This window comes from Abramis brama (genome assembly GCF_963993115.1).
Source record: "Abramis brama genome assembly, chromosome: 13".
Taxonomy (NCBI): domain Eukaryota; kingdom Metazoa; phylum Chordata; class Actinopteri; order Cypriniformes; family Leuciscidae; genus Abramis; species Abramis brama.
Genome location: NC_139975.1, coordinates 40,298,640 through 40,321,934, shown reverse-complemented (window position 1 = coordinate 40,321,934; position 23,295 = coordinate 40,298,640). Strand labels below are relative to the sequence as shown.

Below are 23,295 nucleotides of genomic sequence, written 5' to 3'. Positions count from 1 at the left end.
AACCAATAATCAGATAACAAGATGGGAGGGGCTAGACAATAGACACGAGCACATGGCCCAAAATAACAAAACACCCATGTGCATAACAAGACAGGACAGGCATGTGACATTACCCCCTCCCTACGGAGCGGCTACCAGATGCTCCATAAGACCAGGGCGGGACGGGACGGGATAGACAGACCAGGGCAAGCCGGGAGAGACAGACCAGGGCGGGAAGGGAGGGACAGACCAGGGCGGGGCGGGAAGGGAGGGACAGACCAGGGTGGGACAAGGGGAATGGACAGTTCAGAAGGCCAGGGAGACACACAACGTTCGGGAGTCCAGGGCAGAGCAGACAGTCCATCTGGCGGCCAGGGGGCGGAGACGACAGTCCATCGGGCGGCCAGGGCGGAGAAGACAGTCCATCGGGCGGCCAGGGCGGAGACTCTCCCTCGGGCGGCCAGGGCGGAGACTCTCCCTCGGGCGGCCAGGGCGGAGACTCTCCCTCGGGCGGCCAGGGCGGAGACGACCCCTCGGGCGGCCAGGGCGGAGACGACCCCTCGGGCGGCCAGGGCGGAGACGACCCCTCGGGCGGCCAGGGAACAGGCACTGGTTCAGACATCACCGGTTCAGACACCACCGGTTCAGGAACAGATACCACCGGTTCAGACACCACCGGTTCAGGAACAGATACCACCGGCTCAGACACCACCGGCTCAGGAACAGATACCACCGGCTCAGACACCACCGGCTCAGGAACAGATACCACCGGTTCAGACACCACCGGCTCAGGAACAGATACCACCGGTTCAGACACCACCGGCTCAGGAACAGATACCACCGGTTCAGACACCACCGGCTCAGGAACAGATACCACCGGTTCAGACACCACCGGCTCAGGAACAGATACCACCGGTTCAGACACCACCGGCTCAGGAACAGATACCACCGGTTCAGACACCACCGGCTCAGGAACAGACACCACCAGTTCAGACACCACCGGCTCAGACACCACCGGCTCAGGAACAGACACCACCGGTTCAGACACCACCGGTTCAGACACCACCGGCTCAGGAACAGATACCACCGGTTCAGACACCACCGGCTCAGGAACAGATACCACCGGTTCAGACACCACCGGCTCAGGAACAGACACCACCGGCTCAGGACCAGACACCACCGGCTCAGGACCAGACACCACCGGCTCAGGAACAGACACCACCGGCTCAGGAACAGACACCACCGGCTCAGGAACTGGAACTGGCACCACCGGCTCAGGCACTGGAACTGGCACCACCGGAACTGGCACTGGAACTGGCACCACCGACTCAGGCACTGGAACTGGCACCACCGGAACTGGCACTGGAACTGGCACCACCGGCTCAGGCACTGGAACTGGCACCAACGGCTCAGGCACTGGAACTGGCACCAACGGCGCCGGAACTGGAACAGACACCACCGGCTCAGGCACTGGAACTGGCACCAATGGCGCCGGAACTGGAACAGACACCACCGGCTCAGGCTCAGGAACAGGCTCGACGGCGGCCATCTTGTCAGGGGACACAGGCTCGGCAGGCGTGACGTGAACAGGCTCGGCGGCGGCCATCTTGTCCGAAGACACAGGCTCGGCAGACGTGACGTGAACAGTCTCCGGCTGGGCAGACGTGACGTGAACAGTCTCTGGCTGGGCAGACGTGACGTGAACAGTCTCTGGCTGGGCAGATGTGACGTGAACAGTTCTGGGAAACTCTAGGATCTTGTATAGTTTTTCGAAGTAATCCAACAGAGTCTCAGCTGCTCTGTCTATCTCAGACTGCACAGGGACCTCCGAGACTGGGACCACTGGAACTGGGATCACCGGACTTGGGATCACCGGAACTGGGACCACCGGAACTGGGACCACCGGAACTGGGACCATCGGAACTGGGACCACCGGAACTGGGACCACCGGAACAGGGACCACCGGAACTGGGACCACCAGAACAGGGACCACCAGACTCGGGACCACCGGAACTGGCATGGAGGAAGTCTTCCTTCTCCTCTTCCGTTTCGGGACCACCGGAACTGGGACCACCGGACTCGGGACCACCGGACTCGGGACCACTGGACTCGGGATCACCGGAACTGGGACCACCGGAACAGTCACGGAGGGGTTCTTCCTTCCTCTCCTCCGTTTCGGGACCAGCGGTGAAGGCTTGCCTTTCTGCTGACCGTCATCTGCCATGGTCCTCTCCTCCTCCATAGTCCTTTGCGCGCATCTGGCGAAATATTCAAACAAGGAAATTGAAGATCCCTTATCCTCGCCAGCAAAAATTTCACTCCGCTGAATCCACATATTAGGCTGGTTCGTTCTGTCACGGATTGGACGAATGTGAGACGAGGATTCAAATGCAGAGGAATTTATTAGTGACATGCAGGTACGGTACAAACACAAAAACTCAGGAACTCCAGGAAACAAGAAACACGGACAACGAACCAGCACAAGACTACAAACACAAGGAGGCTAAATAGGGGAACAAACAAAGGAGGGTAACGAGACAAACAGGTGGGACAATTTAACCAATAATCAGATAACAAGATGGGAGGGGCTAGACAATAATCAAGTATATTTGTATAGCGCTTTTCACAATACAGATTGTATCAAAGCAGCTTCACAGTATTAAAATAAAATAATACAACAAAGTTTGTTTCTAGTGGAATTTATTGATTGATAGAATAAAATTAAATATCCCCAAAATATCCCCAACTGAGCAAGCCAAAGGCAACAGTGGCAAGGAACCGAAAAAACATCAAGCGGCCTAATGGTGTCCTAAAACTCCATCAGGTGACCTAATGGAGAAAAAAAAAAACCTTGGGAGAACCCAGGCTCAGTCGGAGGCTAGTTCTCCTCTGGCATTTATGAACTAGAGGCCGGATTGTAGTTTGAAACTGTGAGATTAACAATATTATATGAATGCCTGGCTGAAAAGATGCGTCTTTAATCTAGTTTTAAACTGGGAGAGTGAGTCCGAGCAACGAACAGTATCAGGAAGGCTATTCCAGAGTTTTGGAGCCAAATGTGAAAATGCTCTCCCTCCTTTGGTTGATCTGGATATCCTAGGTATGACCAAAAGCCTTGAATTTATTGATCTTAAAGAGCGCGATGGATTATAGGGTGATAGAAGATCCGCTAAATAGACTGGAGCTAAGCCGTTTAGGGCTTTATAAGTCAGTAGCAATACCTTATAATTAATACGGAACTTTATAGGTAGCCAATGTAGTGATGATAAAATCGGTGTTATATGATCATATTTTCTTGATCTAGTAAGAATTCTAGCGGCTGCATTTTGGACTAACTGTAGCTTGTTTATTGAGGATGCAGGACAACCGGCTAATAAAGCATTACAGTAATCTAGTCTCGAGGTCATGAATGCATGAACTAACTTTTCTGCATCAGAAACTGATAGCATATTACGTAGCTTAGCAATGTTTCTAAGGTGGAAAAAGGCTGTTTTTGTAACATACGAAATATGATTTTCAAAAGACAGGTTACAATCGAGTATAACACCCAGGTCTTTTACTGTAGAGGATAAAGTAACAGGACATCCTACGATGTCAAAGTTGTATTGTGAGAGGTTCTGTGGGCGGTTTTTTGAACCGATAAGTATTACCTCTGTCTTGTCTGGATTTAATAATAGAAAATTAAGCGTCATCCAATCTTTTATATCTTTAACACACTCTGTCAATTTGGATAATTTAGCGTTTTCATCCGGCCGTGATGAAATATATATTTGAGTGTCATCAGCATAACAATGGAAACTAATTCCATGTTTCCTTATAATATTTCCAAGTGGCATCATATATATTGAGAATAACAGAGGGCCCAACACAGATCCCTGCGGCACTCCATAGTTTACTGGAATTATGATCGATTTTTCTCCATTTAAATAGACAAAATGGTAGCGGTCTGATAAGTATGATCTAAACCAGCACTCCAGAGTCAGCGTTTGGCCCCTGAGCACCAGATAAGAGCTGTGGGATCCGGCGGGCTGGACCAGCTGGGGCCGCCGGCTCTTCGGCACTGAATTCGCTGCGAAAACAGGATAACACCAGTCAATCCCACAACTAGTCATTTCTAAAAAGAAGCTTTATTTCTGTATGAAAACTCCTTCAAACAATGTGATTGCAAGTGTGTAACCCTGGTGGCTACATGACCAGAGAAAACTGAGGAAAACGCGCTCTTGTGTTCCCTTTTGCAAAAAAGGAAGGGAAACGTCAACACACATCATGCACTGGGAATGATCCGGCTGTTTATAAGCAGGGATACAGAAATGTGCAAGTACAATCTCTAGTTTTCATGAAGCCCAGACCTGATCTACAGTATGAACCGGAAGGCCGACTTCAGACCAGGCCTCATTGCCCAGTACTTTGCCTCTCTAATGCTCTTGAATCTTACTTTACACTCATTTAAAAGAGTGTGGCAAAAACAGACAATAAGACATTTTGCAAAACGTTTCATCTGTAGCTGACACAAGCATTTAATCCAAGGCAAGGCAAGGCAAGTTTATTTATATAGCACATTTCATACACAATGGCAATTCAAAGTGCTTTACATAGAAGAAATTAAAATAATAACAAGAAATAAGAATAATTAAAACAGTTAAGAAGAATAAAAAATAAAATACAGTACAGTACAAACAGTCGGACGAACATTGGCACAGTGCTCATTCAGTAAATGCATAGCTAAACAGAAGTGTTTTTAGTCTGGATTTGAATGTGACTACTGTAGGAGCACGTCTGATCTCTTCTGGAAGCTGGTTCCAGCTGCGGCTGGCATAATAGCTAAAAGCGGACTCGCCATGCTTAGAGTGAACCCTTGGTAGTTCTAGCTGATATGATCCTAATGATCTGAGTGATCTGTTGGGTTTATATTCAGTGAGCATATCTGCAATGTATTGAGGTCCTAGGCCATTAAATGATTTATATACTAGTAATAATACTTTAAAATCAATCCTAAATTTAACTGGGAGCCAGTGTAAAGACCTGAGGACTGGTGTGACATGTCCATATTTTCTGGTTCTGCTCAGAATCCTGGCGGCAGCGTTCTGTATGAGCTGCAACTGTCTTATGGTCTTCTTGGGAAGGCCAGTGAGGAGTCCATTACAATAATCCACCCTGCTGGTGATGAAAGCATGAACAAGTTTCTCTAAGTCTTGTCTGGAAACAAAGCATCTAATTCTTAATATTCATCTGCAATATTTTTCAGATGATAGTATGCTGATTTAGTTATTGCTTTGACATGACTACTGAAACTAAGGTCTGACTCTAGGGACACACCGAGATTCCTGACTTGATTTTTAGTTGTTTGACCCCTAGAGTGAAAGTATGCGTTCACCCTGAGAACTTCATCTTTGTTTCCAAATGCAATGACTTCAGTTTTGTCTTTGTTTAACTGAAGAAAGTTTTGACACATCCAACTGTTGACTTCGTCAATGCATTGGCACAGGGAGTCAATGGGGCTGTAATCGTTAGGCGATAGGGCTAAGTAGATCTGTGTGTCGTCTGCATAGCTGTGGTAAGCAATTTGGTTCTTTCTCATTATTTGGCTCATTGGGAGCATATACAGGTTGAACAGGAGTGGCGCAAGAATTGAGCCTTGAGGGACTCCGCATGTCATGGATGTCCACTCAGACTTATGATCTCCTATACTCACATAATAACCTCTCCCATCTAAGTATGACCTGAACCATTTTAGGACTATCCCAGAAAGCCCCACCCAGTTTTCCAGCCTGTCAAGAAGTATGTTATGATCGACAGTGTCAAATGCAGCACTGAGGTCGAGTAGTACCAGCACTGATAATTTGCCTGAATCAGTATTTAAGCGAATATCGTTTATTATCTTTATGAGCGCTGTCTCTGTGCTGTGGTGCGGTCGGAAACCAGATTGAAAATTGTCAAAGTATCCATTCGAGCATAAGAATTTGTTCAGCTGATTGAAGACAACTTTTTCAATGATCTTGCCTATGAAAGGAAGATTTGAGATCGGCCTATAGTTGCTTAATATGGTCTTATCCAGATTGCTCTTTTTCAGGAGGGGCTTGACAACTGCAGTTTTCAGGAAGTTTGGAAAACTCCCAGAGAGAAGTGAGGCATTTACCACTTCTAGAAGATCTGCTTCTAAACTGTTTAACACACTTTTGAAAAATGATGTGGGAAGTGTGTCAAGAGCACATGTTGATGTTTTAAGGTGCTATACGGTTTCTTCCAAAATTTTGCCATCAATTTCTTTGAAGTCAGACATCGTAACTACTTTCTCAGGTGGTTTGATCTGTCTGACCCCAGGGCAACTCAAGGATGTGCTGATCACCTTTCTGATATTACTGATTTTCTCAGAGAAGTAAGAGGCAAACTCACTGCACTTGTTGTCTGAGAGCATTTCACTGGGAATCTGGCTTGGGGGGTTTGTCAGTCTCTCTACAGTAGCAAAAAGAGTGCGTGTGTTGTTTAAATTACTGTTTATAATATTTGAGAAGAAAGTCTGTCTAGCTTTGCCTAGTTCCATATTGAAAGCATGGATGCTGTCTTTGTAGATGTTATAATGGACTACAAGTTTTGTCTTCCGCCACATGCGCTCTACTTTTCTGCATTGTCTTTTCATAGTTTGCACTGCTGTTGAGTTTCTCCAAGGTGCTTTTTGTCTGCCACTCTTCTTCCTGACTTTAACAGGAGCAATATCATCAATTACAATCCAGGAAATTCAAATGTAAGATATTGTTTCTGTGGCACAAGTGCTTATACATAACAACAACATATAAAATGGCCAATCAGATTTCAGCAGCTAATAACTTAAAATGTAGAGTTCATCATAATTCTGACAGATATGTATAGGGTACAGATTATGAGGAAACATGCTAAATTAAATATGTCCCTGGTGTTATGGGATGCTAAAACTGTAATCGAGCTAACAGATATTTCATTTAATTTGACAGTAAAAAACTGTCTAATTTACAGTTTTTGGAAGCAAAAAATTACAAGACATATAATTTACAGTGAAAAAAACAAAAAATGACATTCCTAGAATTCCCTGTGTGACACTTTACATTTAATGGTTTACATTTAAATACCTTTCTTCTTACCAATTATGTACAGTGCTATGCATAAGTTTAGACACCCATGCTAAAGTTGACTAAAAAGAGTAATAAAATATCATCTTTTGGAAATTTAACTTAATGCCTTAATAAAAAAAAATAGGAAAAATCCAACCTTTAAGGACATCAATTTTCTTTGTGAATAAATAATGTATCGTAAATAAATAAATGTTCTTCCTTAAAATACAGGGTGCATAAGTCTGGACACCCCTATGTTAAGGGGTGAATAAAAAGGCCAGTTATTTCATGGATCCAGGATACTATGCATCCTCACATAGCCTTCACCATACCTAGAGACTGGCATGGTTTTATTTCAGTTAGCCTAATAGCTGGTTTGATTTGCATTGAGAGATGATCTTATGGAAAGTACTCCATGCCAATCTCTAGGTATGGTGAAGGCTATGTGAGGATGTACATTGGCTAAAGTTGTTTGGATGCAAGGAGAGGCAAAGTTGTGCATTATGCAGACATGACAATAACTGGCACCAATCTGGTGCACTTACAAGAGCAATCAACTGAAAAAAATGACAGGTATAGCCTATCGGAGACTGGCACGCAATCTGAATGACCGATCGTGGTGTGACAATATCAGCCTGCATTTTGTTCGCAGATTTAGTCGCACAAACAGCGCAAGCGGCTTGTGACAGAAAGGAGACCGACTGAATGACACTTAAATTTAAGTAGAAAATCTCAAATGAAGATCACGAAACTGCAGCTTATGGCTAGTTCACACTACAGGATTTTAAGTCCAATTTAAGCCTGATTTGCAAGTTAACGAGCTCGCCGACAGGTTGGGCTGTAATCGCGTGCAAATCTGCGGGTGATCCGCGCTCGCCAATCTTGCATGTGTTGATATAGTCACAGTTATTGTTTAATGACGTGTCGTCTCTCATCGTCTTGTCTTAGTCAGGGGGATAAGGTCATCAACGTACATTTTTCGTCATAGTTTTCGTTAACGAAATGAATTAACACTTTTATTTTAAATTTTTGTGACAAAATTTGAGACCCCCTTTTAATTTGGCTTTTGAGGCTTTCAGGGGGTCTCATGCACCCTGACCTGCCATCTTTAGCCATCTTAGGGCTTTAGATACTGCTTTGGATGCGACTAGCTTAGTGAACTCTGTACATTGTTGGGTTCCGGCTGAAGTAGAGCCCGTGCAGCAGGGCAACTGGGGGACGGTGAGACGCTGTAGTCGCGGGACAAAACACCGCTCTTCCGTTCCAATTACAACTTCAAACAGGTTCTCCCCTCTCAGTGAAACACCCACTGAGAATCCTGTTGAATGTGCCCTAGTTATTGGCGATTCTATTACACGGAACGTGAAAATAGAGACACCAGCCACCATAGTCACATGTTTGCCGGGAGCCAGAGCGCCTGACATCAAAGCAAATTTAAAAGTGCTGGCTAATGCTAATCGTAAATTCTCTAAGATTATTATTCACTTCGGCACTAAAGATGACTGTCCTCACTCAATGGCTGGCTGTCTAAGTGTTGTCCCCAAAATAATATAGGCTCCATTGACAATTGGAAAAGTTTTTGGGGTGTTGGACTACAAATTTATTAAATGTTAAATCTATGTTCCAATACAATAGTATATAAACTGAGAAAGTTTTGTACATTGTTTTACATTTTGAGGTATAGCTGATGAGATTAAAAGAAGATTAAGTCAAGCAACCCAGGTGTCGGACATTAACCTTTTGGGCCCTATCTTGCACCCAGCGCAATTGACTTTGTACACCGACACATGTATCATTCCTATTTTGCACCATTCAGTTCTTCAGACCATGCTGGGCAAAAAAGTTATCACATTGTTCTCATGTAATGCATCAACAAAGTTAATGGAAAGATTTCATAAAGAGGTTGTACCTGAATGAAACTTTAAATGTACTCTGTAATTATAATCATCCCCTGACAATGCCATATTAATTTGGTGACAGCGCCACCTATTCGTCGACCACTTGATTACATTAGCATTTATTCTGCTAATGGCTTTTTTAAATACTTTGTCCCAATTTATCACTGGATTGCTATTTTTGGATTGCTATTTTTGATGCTTTTTCAATGCTTTTTTTTTCTTTGCTCTTTGGACATGCTTCAGTTCCCTTCTTTTTGTTCTGCTTTGAAAAGCATCCCTGGGTTTTGTTATAGAAATAGAACCTGCACATTCACATGCAGAGAGAGCATTGGTTGAGTATTGGTTTGGTTGGTAAATGAGGTTGTAATGTGTACTAATCACTGGCAGAAGAAGGTTCACACACAGGCTGTGACGGTGATGGCGATGGGATCTTTAGGCAGGATGACGCTGGCAGTGGTGTAGTAGGCATTGCAGATGAAGTCTTCTCTGCTGTCACTGACTAGTAAGTTGGCAAAGTACAGGTTTCTGTCCAGACTTATGGTCATCCGCTCACTCAGAGGAATAGGGTGGAATTCTGACAAAAAGAAAGAGAGGAATGGGATTCAGTTCAATCAATTAAAGTGTCATGCAGAGTAATTTAGTTAAGCAGAATTAGACTCATTTTAGGAAATTTACGCTTGTCCATCCAGTGTATTATTGGAGCGTCGGAGCTCCTTGGAAGGTTACAGTAGAGGACTGTGCTTTCTCCCTCCTCGAACACTCTTCGTTCCTGCTTCCTCTCTCTCGCCAGGGTTGGAATGGCTGTGAAATAGAAATAACACTTTAAAGGGCACCTATTATGCAAAATTCACTTTTACATGGTGTTTGAACATAAATGTGTGTTGGCAGTGTATGAGCAAAACCACCCTAGAATGATAAAAATCCACCCAGTGTTTTTTTACAATCTCAATAAATCATAAGCACTGTCTCAGAATGAGCTGTTCTCAGATTCTATGCAGTGTGACGTAGAAATTGCGCAGGCCCCGCCCACGACTGTGATTGACACTGCAGTTTGTGCATAGCCCCGCCCTGAGTGAGCTGGACACAGAGTCCGCCAGTGTTTCGCCGCTTGAGCAGCTGTAGACAAGAATGTCTCCTAAGCGATTGAGGTGTGTTGTTGTTGGATGTAAGAATGAACATATCAGTCTTCATTTACTCTCGTTGTTACTCGAGGATGGATCTGTACTGTTTGTGATCCAGCTCACAGTCTCCGGAGCGACAGGCCTAACGTGGCTGACCACGGCAGAGATGAAAGTGAGAGCGCGCACTTTATGACAGCTCATCAAGTCATTTTACGGATATAAGGTTTACCAGTTTATTAAGCACCCACTGAAAAGGTGTGTATATATTTGTTGTATATATATTAGTTGTAAGAGTGTTTTGTGTACTTCGCTGTGTATGTTGATGATAATGAAAGGGAGAGAGAGAGAGTTTATGAATAAGACTTTAATGCGCACTTCTTATACTGTGTTTATTCAGCTCTTACTGTGATTCTCTGGAGTAAAACTAACGCTCATCTTTTGTGTGATGTACAATAAACTTCATTGAACTCATCAGTATATTTTGGTCATCATTCGGACGGGGTCTGCTACAGCAGGCTTGTATTAATAATGGATAAAAGCAGATGACAAATAAGTTATAACCGTAATTAAACTAAACTATACCTGTTCTATCTCCATACCAGCCTGGCTAACGTCAGACCAAGTCTCATTTGAGACTTGGTCTGGGAACCACGTGTTCATTTTCTCGTATTTGAGGCGTGGTTTACGAATGCCCAGAGCCGTTTATTGGGCGCTATGAATGTCTATCAAATGCGCCTGTACGTAGCTCATAGCCAATCGCTTCAATTATACCAGATGACGTATGTAGAGTGACAGAAATTCGACGAGGAAAAAGACGATGGGTCAAAGATTTATTTGTACATGATGGCGTTTAGCGAATATTACCGTTTGTGCAAGATAAACATGAGGGTAGAAGGTAACGTCGAGTCTGATGCCATGTTGGATCCATAGATATAAACAAACTGCGTCGGTGTCGTCATCGTCTTGCTGCTCCCTCCCCGTTCTGTGATTGGTTCCCTTTTTCAGGGGAAAATCTGGTCCATGGTGTCCAGACTGCCTAGCAGCGTGAATAAAATCGCGCTGCGAGCAAGGCAGTATGGGGAAACCCAGGCTATCTCCATTCAGCGTATATTCTCTGGCTCTGTGGGCATTACTGTCCGACTCCGAGTCGAAATGAACACCGCAACTGAGAGTTTCTGTTCTGATATTGAATAAAAATGAGAAGCATGATGGCGCCGTTGTGTGTGGCACGCCGTCTGCTGCTGTCGTCTGTGTATTTTAATACGCTTATATTTATGTGGCTGTTGCTGTTATGGGGACAAGTTGCATCAGCATTGTTTGTATATGACCGGCAAATACTTTTAAATTTGCGTATATCCACCGAAGCACTACAGGATCAAACACCTTCGCGATACTCACCTCCTCCTTTTCTGACGGAGATACCGGTGTGGCTACATCGATTACCACCATACTATGCCCCGGTGAAGAGACGGGGTAAGCGTGGCGGTGTGGCCGTCAAGCTCAAGATCCTGCTGCAGGCAAGCAGTAAGCTGAACATTAGGATCGATCGTCTCAACAAGGAAGGTGGTAGTAACCGTTCCTACGCTTGGCGCTCAAGCTTAGACGCCTATGCTTGGAATATACCTATTCTACCCAGCATGGGAGATCAAGAGCCTCGACACCGCTCGCCTCATCTTCGCCGTCGCGGCGTTTCGGCTCATCTGCTTCGACCGCTGCATACAGCACCGCGACAGATGGAAGATCCTGTGCAGCTAAGGATGGCCCTGATTAACGCGAGGTCGGTGGTAAATAAAACTTTTATCATAAGAGATTTTTTCACTGCGCGATCATTAGACTTTCTATTCATCACTGAAACATGGCTTTCAAATGGAGACTTAACTCCGTTTTCAGAGCTGCTACTGCCCAAATGCAAATATCGAAATTCACCTCGCCCTGTGAAGAGGGGGGGCGGCTTGGCTACAATTTTTAAAGACTGTTTTCAATGTCGGACTATACAAAGAACTGCTTACAACAGCTTTGAACTACAGCTGCTTACGCTGGACTCTAATTCTCCTATTGCTGTTGCTGTGGTCTATAGGCCCCCAAAGCCACATAAAGACTTTTTGAGTGATTTTGCTGACTTTTTAGGAGGTATTATGTCAAATTTTGAGAGATTTTTAATTCTCGGAGATTTTAATATTCATATATGTTGCCCCCAAAATTCATTTGTCAAGGACTTTATAAATTTAATAGAAGATTTTGACCTAGTGCAGCTGGTTACAAGACCTACACATATAAAGGGGCACACTCTTGACCTTATTCTGTCCCATGGGATACTGCTGAGTGAAATTGAGATATGCGATCATAGTTTCTCTGATCATAACCCTATTACATTCAGTATGCCTCTAGCACTCAACACTATAAATCTGTGTAAAACTGGCCTGAAGACACGGAGAATCACTGATGCTACCTCTACTGCCTTTGTTGAAGCTTTTGAGGAGCTCTTTAATTATCCTGAATTTGCTTCGCCAGAACTGAACCCGGATGAACTACTTTATAATTTTGATTCAATCTGCAGTACTATTTTAGATGATATAGCGCCATTGAGAATAAAACACCAAAAATCCATCTCTGAGCCCTGGGTGAATAATACTACTCGAACCCTGAGACAGATATGTAGAAGGGCCGAGAGGAAATGGAAAAAAGACAAACTACAGATCTCTAATGAGATGCTTAAAGACTCTCTTTTTAAATATCAAAATGAGTTGAGAGTGGCCAAATCAAATTATTTCTCTACCCTTATAGATAAAAACCACAATAATCCCAGAGTTCTTTTTAATATTATTAATACTGTTACAAATCCAGTTGTGTCTATCTACCCGAGTGAGTCAGTGGCTATGTGTGAGCGGTTTTGCAAGTTTTTTATAGACAAGATAGCTGGAATTAGAAATAACATGCAATTGATCACTGGTAATCCTGTAGTTGAGCTAAATTACACCGGCAGACTCAGTAAGTTTACACCAATCACTATGACTTTTCTAAATGACACAGTGAAGCAGCTAAAACCGACAGGATCACCATTAGACACTATCCCAGCACGACTATTTAAAAAAGTGTTCAATGTAGTGAGTACGACACTCCTACACTTTGTAAATAGATGCCTTGAGTTGGGAGTTGTTCCTGAGCGTTTAAAACATGCGTCAGTGCAACCCATACTGAAGAGGCCAAATTTAGACTCATCGAATCTATCAAATTTTAGACCTATTTCGCACCTCCCATTTCTAACAAAAATTTTAGATAAAGTAGTTCTATGCCAGCGTGAAACTTTTTTGAACGAAAATAAAATCTTTGATATATTTCAATCTGGTTTTAAAAAATTTCACTCTACGGAAACGGCACTTGTTAAAGTACTCAATGACATTTTTTTAGCCACTGACTCTGGAGATTCTGTAGCATTGATACTCCTGGATTTAAGTGCGGCATTTGACACGGTAGACCACAATGTCCTGCTATCTCGGCTAGAACACATAGTGGGCATCAGAGGCCCAGTATTACATTGGTTTCAGTCGTATCTTACAAACAGGAGTTTTTCAGTCAACATTAGTAACTACCGATCTTCATCAGTAAAGTTAACATGTGGAATTCCTCAAGGCTCCACACTGGCTCCGATGCTGTTTTCTTTATATATGCTTCCTTTGAGTACTATTTTTAGAAAATATGACTTGAGTTATCATTGTTATGCAGACGACACACAAATGTATTTTCCTCTTAACCATGGAAAGAATCTAGAAGAGATGGCTGATTGCCTTGAGGATGTGAAAGCATGGATGTCGCAAAATTTTTTAAGTTTGAATGAGGAAAAGACCGAGGTTATAGTGTTTACACCTTCCAGTCTACACGATACAACAAATATAAATCTTGGTACCTTGACACCATATGTGAAGCCATATGTTAAGAACTTGGGAGTGGTACTAGACAGTGCCCTAAAGCTTGATAGACAGGTCAATCAAGTTGTAAAATCAAGCTTTTACCAGTTACGAACTCTGGTAAAAATTAAGTCTATACTCTCATTCTCTGACTTCGAAAAAGTCATACATGCTTTTATCTCTACAAGGCTGGACTATTGTAATTCGCTTTATGTGGGGATCAGTGAATCATCCATTAACCGCCTTCAAATAGTCCAGAATGCCGCTGCAAGAGTTCTGACAGGAACTCGAAAACGAGATCATATAACTCCTGTCCTTAAGTCACTCCATTGGCTGCCAGTGCACTATAGAATCACTTTTAAAGTTTTATTATTAGCTTTTAAGTCATTACATGGGATGGCTCCATCATACCTCACGGACTTACTGACTGTTTATCAACCATCAAGAGCTCTTAGGTCTGCGAACCTAGGCCTTCTGGTGGTTTCAAGAATAAAACTTAAGACTAGAGGAGACAGGGCTTTTTCTAGTGCCGCTCCTAGACTCTGGAATAGCCTCCCTCCTGAAATCAGAGCTGCGCCAACTTTGGGGATTTTTAAAGTGAGGTTAAAGACATTTCTATTTGATCTGTCGTATGCAATTTGAATGTTGAAGCAACTGTCTTGTTGTTATCTTTGTAGTGTATTGCGTCATTTCTTTTTTATCCTTTGTACAGCACTTTGGATCAACGGAAGTTGTGCTTATTTGTGCTTTATAAATAAATTGATTGAAATTGATTGATTGTCCTGGCTCTGAGCGCGAGCTCGTGAGGCTCCGCCCCCTGGGCCGTGCAGCAGCAGTTAATTTGCATTTAAAGGGACGCACACTAACAGCGTGTTTTTCTGAGCCCCAAAAAATTACAATTTAAACATGCTGTAAAAAATTATCTGTTGGGTATTTTGAGCTAAAACTTCACATACACACTCTGGGGACATAAGAGACTTATTTTGCATCTTGTGAAAGACACATTAAAGGGCACCTATTATGACTCTTATGTATACAATGTTCAGTGTTCAGTATTCAACTCACTACTGATCCGAAGGGCCCTGTCATGTTTATGTCACCTCAAAGATAGCGGTATGACCTCATAGTTGCCCACTTTTCTAAAGGCCAACTCACACTTGACAGACGCGCGGCAAAAGACACGTGGCAGGTTTTGTCAGATCAGTGTGTTACTCCTGTCGGCCTCGGACAACTCTTATTTTTGATTGACCATATTGAATCTGCGTTTGTCGGTTCTTTGAATGTCTGGGAAGTGATGTACTGTAATATGATGACTGTTGGCCTTGATCTGCGTCTGTCGGTGCAGTGCGATTTGGCCTTAAGTAATGCTGTCAAGATAACACAGATCCTCTATTCCCTCGAATGGCATATCAGAAGTGGCATTTCCATTTTACTCGAGGCAACATTCATGCATTAGATTAGATTCCAGACACTGGCTATGTGTTAGAATGCTATACTAGTGTACTGCTTACTGCATACTGTGCATTATATGCAGTGATAAACACAGTGTCAGTCATACACAGAAATTAGGCTTGCCACTACAATTCAAACAAAACCTCACAAGTTTCACAATTGTCCATTTCACCACATAACAAATTAATAAGTAAGGGATAATCAACGGATAGCTGTGCTTTAAACTATTTTAATGCCAGCATGGAGGCAAAGAACTGCTCATTAAAAAAAGCAGAGTGTGGTTGTCTCCGCAAAGTGCATTAAAATGGTTTAATGCACAGCTAGCCGTGGATTATCCTGCTTATACCATGGTCATTTGCCAGCACTAATAAGTCGAATAGACACGAATAAGTCTCGGCTGAAGGGCGTTGTTAGGCACGACGCGAATATGAAACATTGGCCGAGGTCCTCGGTTAAAGCTAGCGGGTATTAATGTCTGGCTATAATTGTTGTAGAAATTGTGTTACTAAGACTTTTGTACACCCAAATAGTTGATTTTCCAAAACAGCCTAATACATGAATGAACCTCATCGATTATGGTCTAGTCCAGGGGTCTCCAACCTTTTTTCATTTGAGAGCTACTTTTTAAAAATGAAAGTGGCCGAGAGCTACTCATGTAATACAATACTTAAATCTCTTAAATAATGTCTCATAACTCTCATATTAACAACTATCCAAACTGTTTTAGACCTAAAAGAGTCTTTGTAGACCAAGACAGATATATGTCACAGGTCGGGGTGGAGCGCCAGCGGGCCGCCCACCCCTCCACTTGCGTGCCACCCCTGAGGAGCGGACCGTGGACACAAAGGAAAAGGCAGACACAGCATTCAAAATAAATATACTCTTTATTAAATAATAAAAGCAATGTTAAAAGTCTCTTCAGTTCAGGTTATCTCTTCATGTATCTCTTCGCATTTCTCAGCACCTTCGGACAGAGAGAGGAATGGACATAATCCACAGCTTCCGCGTTCTCTTCAGCGTTCTCTTCGCGTTTCTCAGCACCTTCGGACAGAGAGAGGAATGGACATAATCCACAGCTTCCGCATTCTCTTCAGCGTTCTCTTCGCGTTTCTCAGCACCCACAGTGCACCAAGGCCTCCGCCCGCAATCCAGCCGAAGTTCTCTCTGGCTCTCTCGTCTGTCTCTCTCGTCTGTCTCTCTCTCCCGCGGCCTCCCGCCGCGACCGCGGCCACGGCCACGGCCGCTCACGCGCTGCGCGCCTCCCCTCCCCCTCGTCATGTCCCTCTCTCCTTATATCCCATCCTAATAACAACGTGTCTCATAGTGCACAGCTGGCGGCAATTTCGGCTAATTATCCTGAGTGCGGAAATTTTGCGCTCGCCCGGAACTAAGCCGGTGTTCTCTTATTTTGGGTGCGGCGGGAAGCAAATCCCGGCGGACATTAGTTCCGCCTTGACTCCCTAGAATTTTCGTCACCCCGTGACATACCCCCCCGCCAATCCGCTCCAGTCCCTGGAGCGGGACGCCGAAGAAAAGGAAAAAAAAAGGAGAGGAAAACAAAAAAACAAAGCAAAAATAAACAAAAAAAGGGAAAAAAAAACTGGTCGCCATACCTTCGGCCCACGGTTGCTCAACTCAGGGCGGCACCCTGCCGACTACGCCATTTTATGTCACAGGTCGGGGTGGAGCGCCAGCGGGCCGCCCACCCCTCCACTTGCGTGCCACCCCTGAGGAGCGGACCGTGGACACAAAGGAAAAGGCAGACACAGCATTCAAAATAAATATACTCTTTATTAAATAATAAAAGCAATGTTAAAAGTCTCTTCAGTTCAGGTTATCTCTTCATGTATCTCTTCGCATTTCTCAGCACCTTCGGACAGAGAGAGGAATGGACATAATCCACAGCTTCCGCGTTCTCTTCAGCGTTCTCTTCGCGTTTCTCAGCACCTTCGGACAGAGAGAGGAATGGACATAATCCACAGCTTCCGCATTCTCTTCAGCGTTCTCTTCGCGTTTCTCAGCACCCACAGTGCACCAAGGCCTCCGCCCGCAATCCAGCCGAAGTTCTCTCTGGCTCTCTCGTCTGTCTCTCTCGTCTGTCTCTCTCTCCCGCGGCCTCCCGCCGCGACCGCGGCCACGGCCACGGCCGCTCACGCGCTGCGCGCCTCCCCTCCCCCTCGTCATGTCCCTCTCTCCTTATATCCCATCCTAATAACAACGTGTCTCATAGTGCACAGCTGGCGGCAATTTCGGCTAATTATCCTGAGTGCGGAAATTTTGCGCTCGCCCGGAACTAAGCCGGTGTTCTCTTATTTTGGGTGCGGCGGGAAGCAAATCCCGGCGGACATTAGTTCCGCCTTGACTCCCTAGAATTTTCGTCACCCCGTGACATATACGTCATCCTTAAATGTCAAAGAAAAGAACAGAATCAGAGATTAATTTTTTTTATAGAAAATTGTACTTTGCATAGCATACTGTAAAAACACATAATTATAGTTGATTTCAGTTGATCCTAACTAGAGATGAAATGACATGAAAAATTCATTTCATGATTATAGTGACCAAAATGAGCACGGTTATCACAGAATCCTGTTTAAAAAGTACTAACACTTGACAATGACATCAATTCACCAAGTTTTATGTCGAAAACCAGCAAATAACAAATAAAATAAACAGAGCAATTTCAAGAGGGTCCTCACACCATCGGTGCTCGGGCCCTAATTAGCATCAATATGCACTTTTTGTTTACATAAACATTAAAATAATAACATTAAAAATGATGCCCAGATTTTAAAGGAGAGTCTTGCAACATGTTATCTACCAACACGTTCAAATAAAGTTTTGACAAAAAAGTTTTTATAAAAAGATAAACCTCACATATTTCAGCCTTTAAATATTTTTTTATAAAAATAATTACTTTTAGTCAAAAAAGATACATTACTGACATTTACAATGCACATTAGCTTATTTTTTATTATTAATAGTAAAATTCAGTCCGATTTTCCCGTGGCGTCTGTGGTTGCTATGCAACCATGCACGCGCTCTCCACAACAACAAAGAAGTTTTAGTAGCTAATGGATTTCCACCGCCGAAAAACACTTGCTGTAGCTGATTGGTTGGTTCTTGTTACATGACCTGCGGTGCGCTTGCGGCATTCTGAAAAGTTGCATTCTGAAAAGTTTGAATCATGAAAAAATGAGCGCGTCGCTTCAAATATGAGCGTTTGCTTAGTTTGTGAGTAGCTGTCGTGCACATACACACGTTCATGATCGTTTGAATGAGAGGGGTAGAACTGATGACCTCATGTAGAATGTGTAAATGATGTGCTAGTTCTCAAACTAATTTATTTTGTTTATGTCCATTAAAATTAGTAGCCAAAGCAACACTTATTCACAAACTAAGTGTGACTTTTGTTGCATGCAAGTTATAATCAAGTATACAGTTTCTCATCACTGGCATTATAACAGTTACAGTTAATTGAGAACAACCTAGATTTATTTTATGTAGCCACCTACAGCATAACCGAAATAACATAAACTCTTTTTAATGTCAAATATAACTAAACATCAAACTCTTTTTAATGTCAAATATAACTAAACATCAAACTTTAACAGGTCTTTCACTTTACTAAAACACACATTAAACAGCACTGAATTTCAGCAATTACTCTTCTGATCTCCAATTCAAAGCATGCTGGGAACTAAAAATTCACTGCCTAGTTTCAGTCAATGTAACACAAATGATCCATGTAGTCCCAACACAAATGGTTTAAGTTAACTTAACATTTTACAAATTTAATTTAATTTAATTTAATTTAGTGCAACTTAAGTAAAAAACTAAAGATTTGTGTTGTTTCAGCTTATTTTATTTAAATAAACTAAGCAAACAGCTAGAATAGTGTACATTAAAAGTTGCATATATACATCCTACTTTACCTGCTCATATCACTGTAAAACCCAACAAGTTCAACTAGCTCATTTACTTTGAGGACACCGATTACCTCAATTTAATTGATTGATAAAAAACAATAGTTATGAGTACTCTGAACTTATTTTAATTGAGTAATTGTGACTGAACTCAGGCGTTCCAGTGTTCCAGCGGAAGTGGCAGGGAGACGTAACGTCTCCGTTCCCTACTCAGGGAACGAGGGTTACATACGTAACCGAGACGTTCCCTTTTGTTTTCACTCCGAGTTACGTCAGATGACGACGAATGGGGTCCCCAGTCTAATCACGCCACCTCGGCTGTCTTACAGTGCCCTGCGTAAGTCTGAGCTCCCTGTTGTGAGACTAGCACGGACGAAGGAGTCCTACTTAACACAGGAATACCAAGGTACACTGGGAAGCATATCTCAGAGGAAATATGCAATTACGCCCAGCCCGAAGGGGGGAGGGGGGCGGACTTGGAATACACATATGACCCCGAGGGGCTGCATATGGAGTAACACTGGGGTGTCCATCCGCAGGTGGAATATTTCAACCCCAGGGGTGGCAAGGTGGCTTGCCGAGGGAAAGACACATGCTCAGAGAGGCTTACAGTGGAAATACACATGTGGGGGTCGCCCACCTCAAGCGCGAAAGCTGCCGGTGGCATAACTCTGGCGTTGACATCGACAGTGCTGGAGGAGACTCAGGGCTTATTAGGCTCACCTGAGGAAAATATCGCACGTATCCCGTCCGTGGAGAGGAATGGCGAGCAAGCGAAGACACCTGAGCAGAATCTAGTACCGGCTAGTTGAAGCGAGTACATGAGAAGAAACTGGCTCCACTCGGAGATTGTAGAATCTCGCGAATGTGTTAGGTGTCGCCCAGCCTGCAGCTCTGCAAATGTCTGTTAGCGAGGCGCCATGCGCTAGAGCCCATGAGGATGCCACACTCCGAGTGGAGTGGGCCGTCACGCCAAGGGGGCATGGTCGACCTTGCTGCTGGTATGCCAAAGCAATGGTGTCCACTATCCAGTGAGAGAACCTACCTTATGCTTTCTCTTCAGCTTCCCACCACAACAGACAAAGAGCTGGTCTGAGGTCCTGAAACACCGCGTTCTGTCTACGTAGGCACGGAGGGCGCGTACTGGACAGAGCAGTGCCAAGGCTGGGTCTGCCTCCTCCAAGGGCAGCGCTTGCAGGTTTCACCACCTGGTCTCGAAAGGGTGTGGTGGGAACCTTGGGCATATATCCAGGCCGGGGTCTCAGGATCACGTGAGAGTTAGCCGGCCCGAATTCCAGTCACGCTTCGTCAACCAAAAATGCCTGCAGGTCAACTACCCTCTTGATGGAGGCCAATGCAACCAGGAGCGCTGTCTTATTGACAGGAACTTAAGCTCCACTGATTGCAGAGGCTCAAAGGAGGCACTCTACAGGGCAGTTAAAACCACTGAGAGGTCTAAAGAGGGTACGAGGGGAGGACGAGGAGGATTCAGTCTCCTCGCTCCCCTCAGGAACCTGATGATCAGGTCGTGCTTTCCCAGAGACTTACCATCAACTGCGTTGTGATGTACGGCAATAGCGGCAACATACACTTTCAGGGTGGAGGGAGACAGCCTTCGCTCCAACCCTTCTTGCAGGAAGGAAAGCACGACACTGATCGGGCATTTCGTGGGTTCTTGATGTTTAGAAGAACACCAGTTGACGAAGAGGTTCCACTTCAACGCGTAGGCATGTCTCGTGGACGATGCTCTAGCGGAAGTGATGGTAGTCACCACCGCTGGTGGTAGGGTACTCAAACCTGCCTCGTCCCGTCCAGGAGCCACACGTGGAGGTTCCAGAGATCGGGACGAGGGTGCCATAGGGTGCCCCGTCCCTGAGAAAGCAGGTCCTTCCTCAGGGGAATTGGCCAGGGAGGTGCTGTCGCGAGGAGTACTAGTTCTGAGAACCAGGTCCGGTTGTGCCAATACGGGGCAACCAAAATGACCTGCTCCTCGTCCTCCCTGATCTTGCGCAAGGTCTGTGCAAGAAGGCTCACTGGGGGAAATGCATACTTGCGAAGGCCCCGCGGCCAGCTGTGCGCCAGTGCATCCGTGCCGAGCGTGCCCTCGGTCAGGGAATAGTACAGGTCGCAATGGGACGAGTCGTGGGAGGCAAACAGGTCTACCTGTGCGTCCCCGAACTGATCCCAAATCAGCTGGACCGACTGGAGATGGAGTCTCCATTCTCCAGCGAGAGGCCGAAGCAGAGACAGCTCGTCGGCCGCCTGGTTCAGGTCTCCCGGGATATAAATGGCTTGAAGCGACCTCAGATGCTTCTGACTCCATATGAGGAGGTGGCGAGCGAGTTGCGACATACGGCGGGAGCGTAGATCACCTTGATGGTTGATGTACGCTACTGTCGTGGTATTGTCTGATCGGACTAGTACGTGCTGACCCTTGAGCAACGCACGGAAGCGTTGCAGGGCGAGACGTACAGCCAGCAACTCGAGGCAATTGACATGCCAAAGGCGCTGGGGTCCTTTCCAGGAGCCCGCGGAAGCATGTCCATTGCACATGGCGCCCCAGCCCGTGGTGGAGGCATCTGTTGATACAACAACATGCCGGGAAACTCATATTAAGGGCACTCCGGCCCGTAGAAAACTGAGGTTCGTCCACAGGGTGAAGGTCTGACGGCAGGCTGGAGTCACTGGGACTTGGGAGCGTGCCGTGTTGCCATGCCCACCTCGGGACTCGATTGCGAAGCCAAAGCTGAAGCGGTCTCATATGAAGCAAACCGAGCGGCGTTATTGCAGCTGCGGATGCCATATGCCCCAGGAGCCTCTGAAATAGTTAAGTCAGCAGTGACTGCGCGCGCTCGCTCGTAAGCTGCGCGCACATGGCGACCGAGTCGATCTCTATACCGAGAAAAGAGATCCTCTGCACGGGGCAGAGTTTGCTCTTCTCCCAGTTGACTCGAAGGCCCAGACGAGCTAGGTGCCGGAGCACTAGGTCCCTGTGTTCGCAAACCTGGTCTCGAGAGTGAGCAAGAAAGTCTGGGAAGCTCTAGCCAGGCCTCCATAAACTGCACCAGCATGGTCATACGAACCACAGACGTACCGTCGATGGTGCAGCGAGGCGAATTGACCGGCCCAGGCGAGGGTGGCATAGCGGCCCTGTGCGGGGGCACGGTCATTAACCGCGTCCTGCCAGAGGAGGCCAGGGGAGGACCAGCGTCCCACGGGGGCGTGCTCTGGCAGGGGTCTGGCGACAGAGGGGGATGAGAGGAGCGTGGCCCGTGGGCGGCGCGTGCTGTCATCCGAGAACTCTGTGACAGAGGGGGACGATAGTGGCGGGACCCGTGGGCGGCGCGCACTATGGTCCGAGAACTCTGTGTGCTCAGGGGGAACCAGTTCTTTCTTTAACCACATTAGGGTACTGCTCGTTGTTGGACGAGCAGCGGGGAGTGGAGAACAAAAGATTCTCCACCGGGGGAAGAAGCGGCCCTGCTACCACCTCCTGCGAAGAACTGATCGCCAATCCTGAGCAGCCCGTCTCAGGGGCGCCACTTAGCCTGGCGTTTAGCGGGGCGCGGGGCCAGAGAGGGCTGTGGCGCCTTCCTGCGGCTTCCTCCACGACGCGGCCTGGGTGGAGGCTGCTGCTGGGGCCGTGCGGGAGAGGTGGGAGCCGCAGGAGGGTGTGGCTATAACTATGGCAAGCCGTTTTAACTTTCATTCATTTCCAGGATATGAATCCTTGATATCAAAAATTCAATTTTCACTAGTTAAAATGATAGTTATTGATATCAGGAATTAGATTTCTACTAGTAACAATGGCTATTTTTGATATCAGAAATTACATTTCCACTAGTAACAATGCTAATTCTTGATATCCACAATTAAATTTTCACTAGTTAAAATGATAATTCTTGATATCAACAATTGAATTTCAACTT

General features: G+C 45.3%; 1 protein-coding gene across 1 annotated transcript in view; it reads right to left on the bottom strand.

Annotated features, from left to right (window-relative positions):
• Positions 1-4,506: 4,506 nt before the first annotated feature.
• The window catches only part of LOC311094957 (neural cell adhesion molecule L1.1-like), a 56,714-nt gene continuing 37,925 nt past the window's right edge, over positions 4,507-23,295 (bottom strand). Inside the window, exons 5-6 of the mRNA XM_084133218.1 lie at positions 9,638-9,763; positions 4,507-9,536 (exon numbers count right to left, since the gene is read on the bottom strand). Of these exons, the coding sequence (XP_083989344.1) occupies positions 9,358-9,536; positions 9,638-9,763 (305 nt within the window). The 3' untranslated portion in view covers positions 4,507-9,357. The remainder of the gene's footprint in view (positions 9,537-9,637; positions 9,764-23,295) is intronic.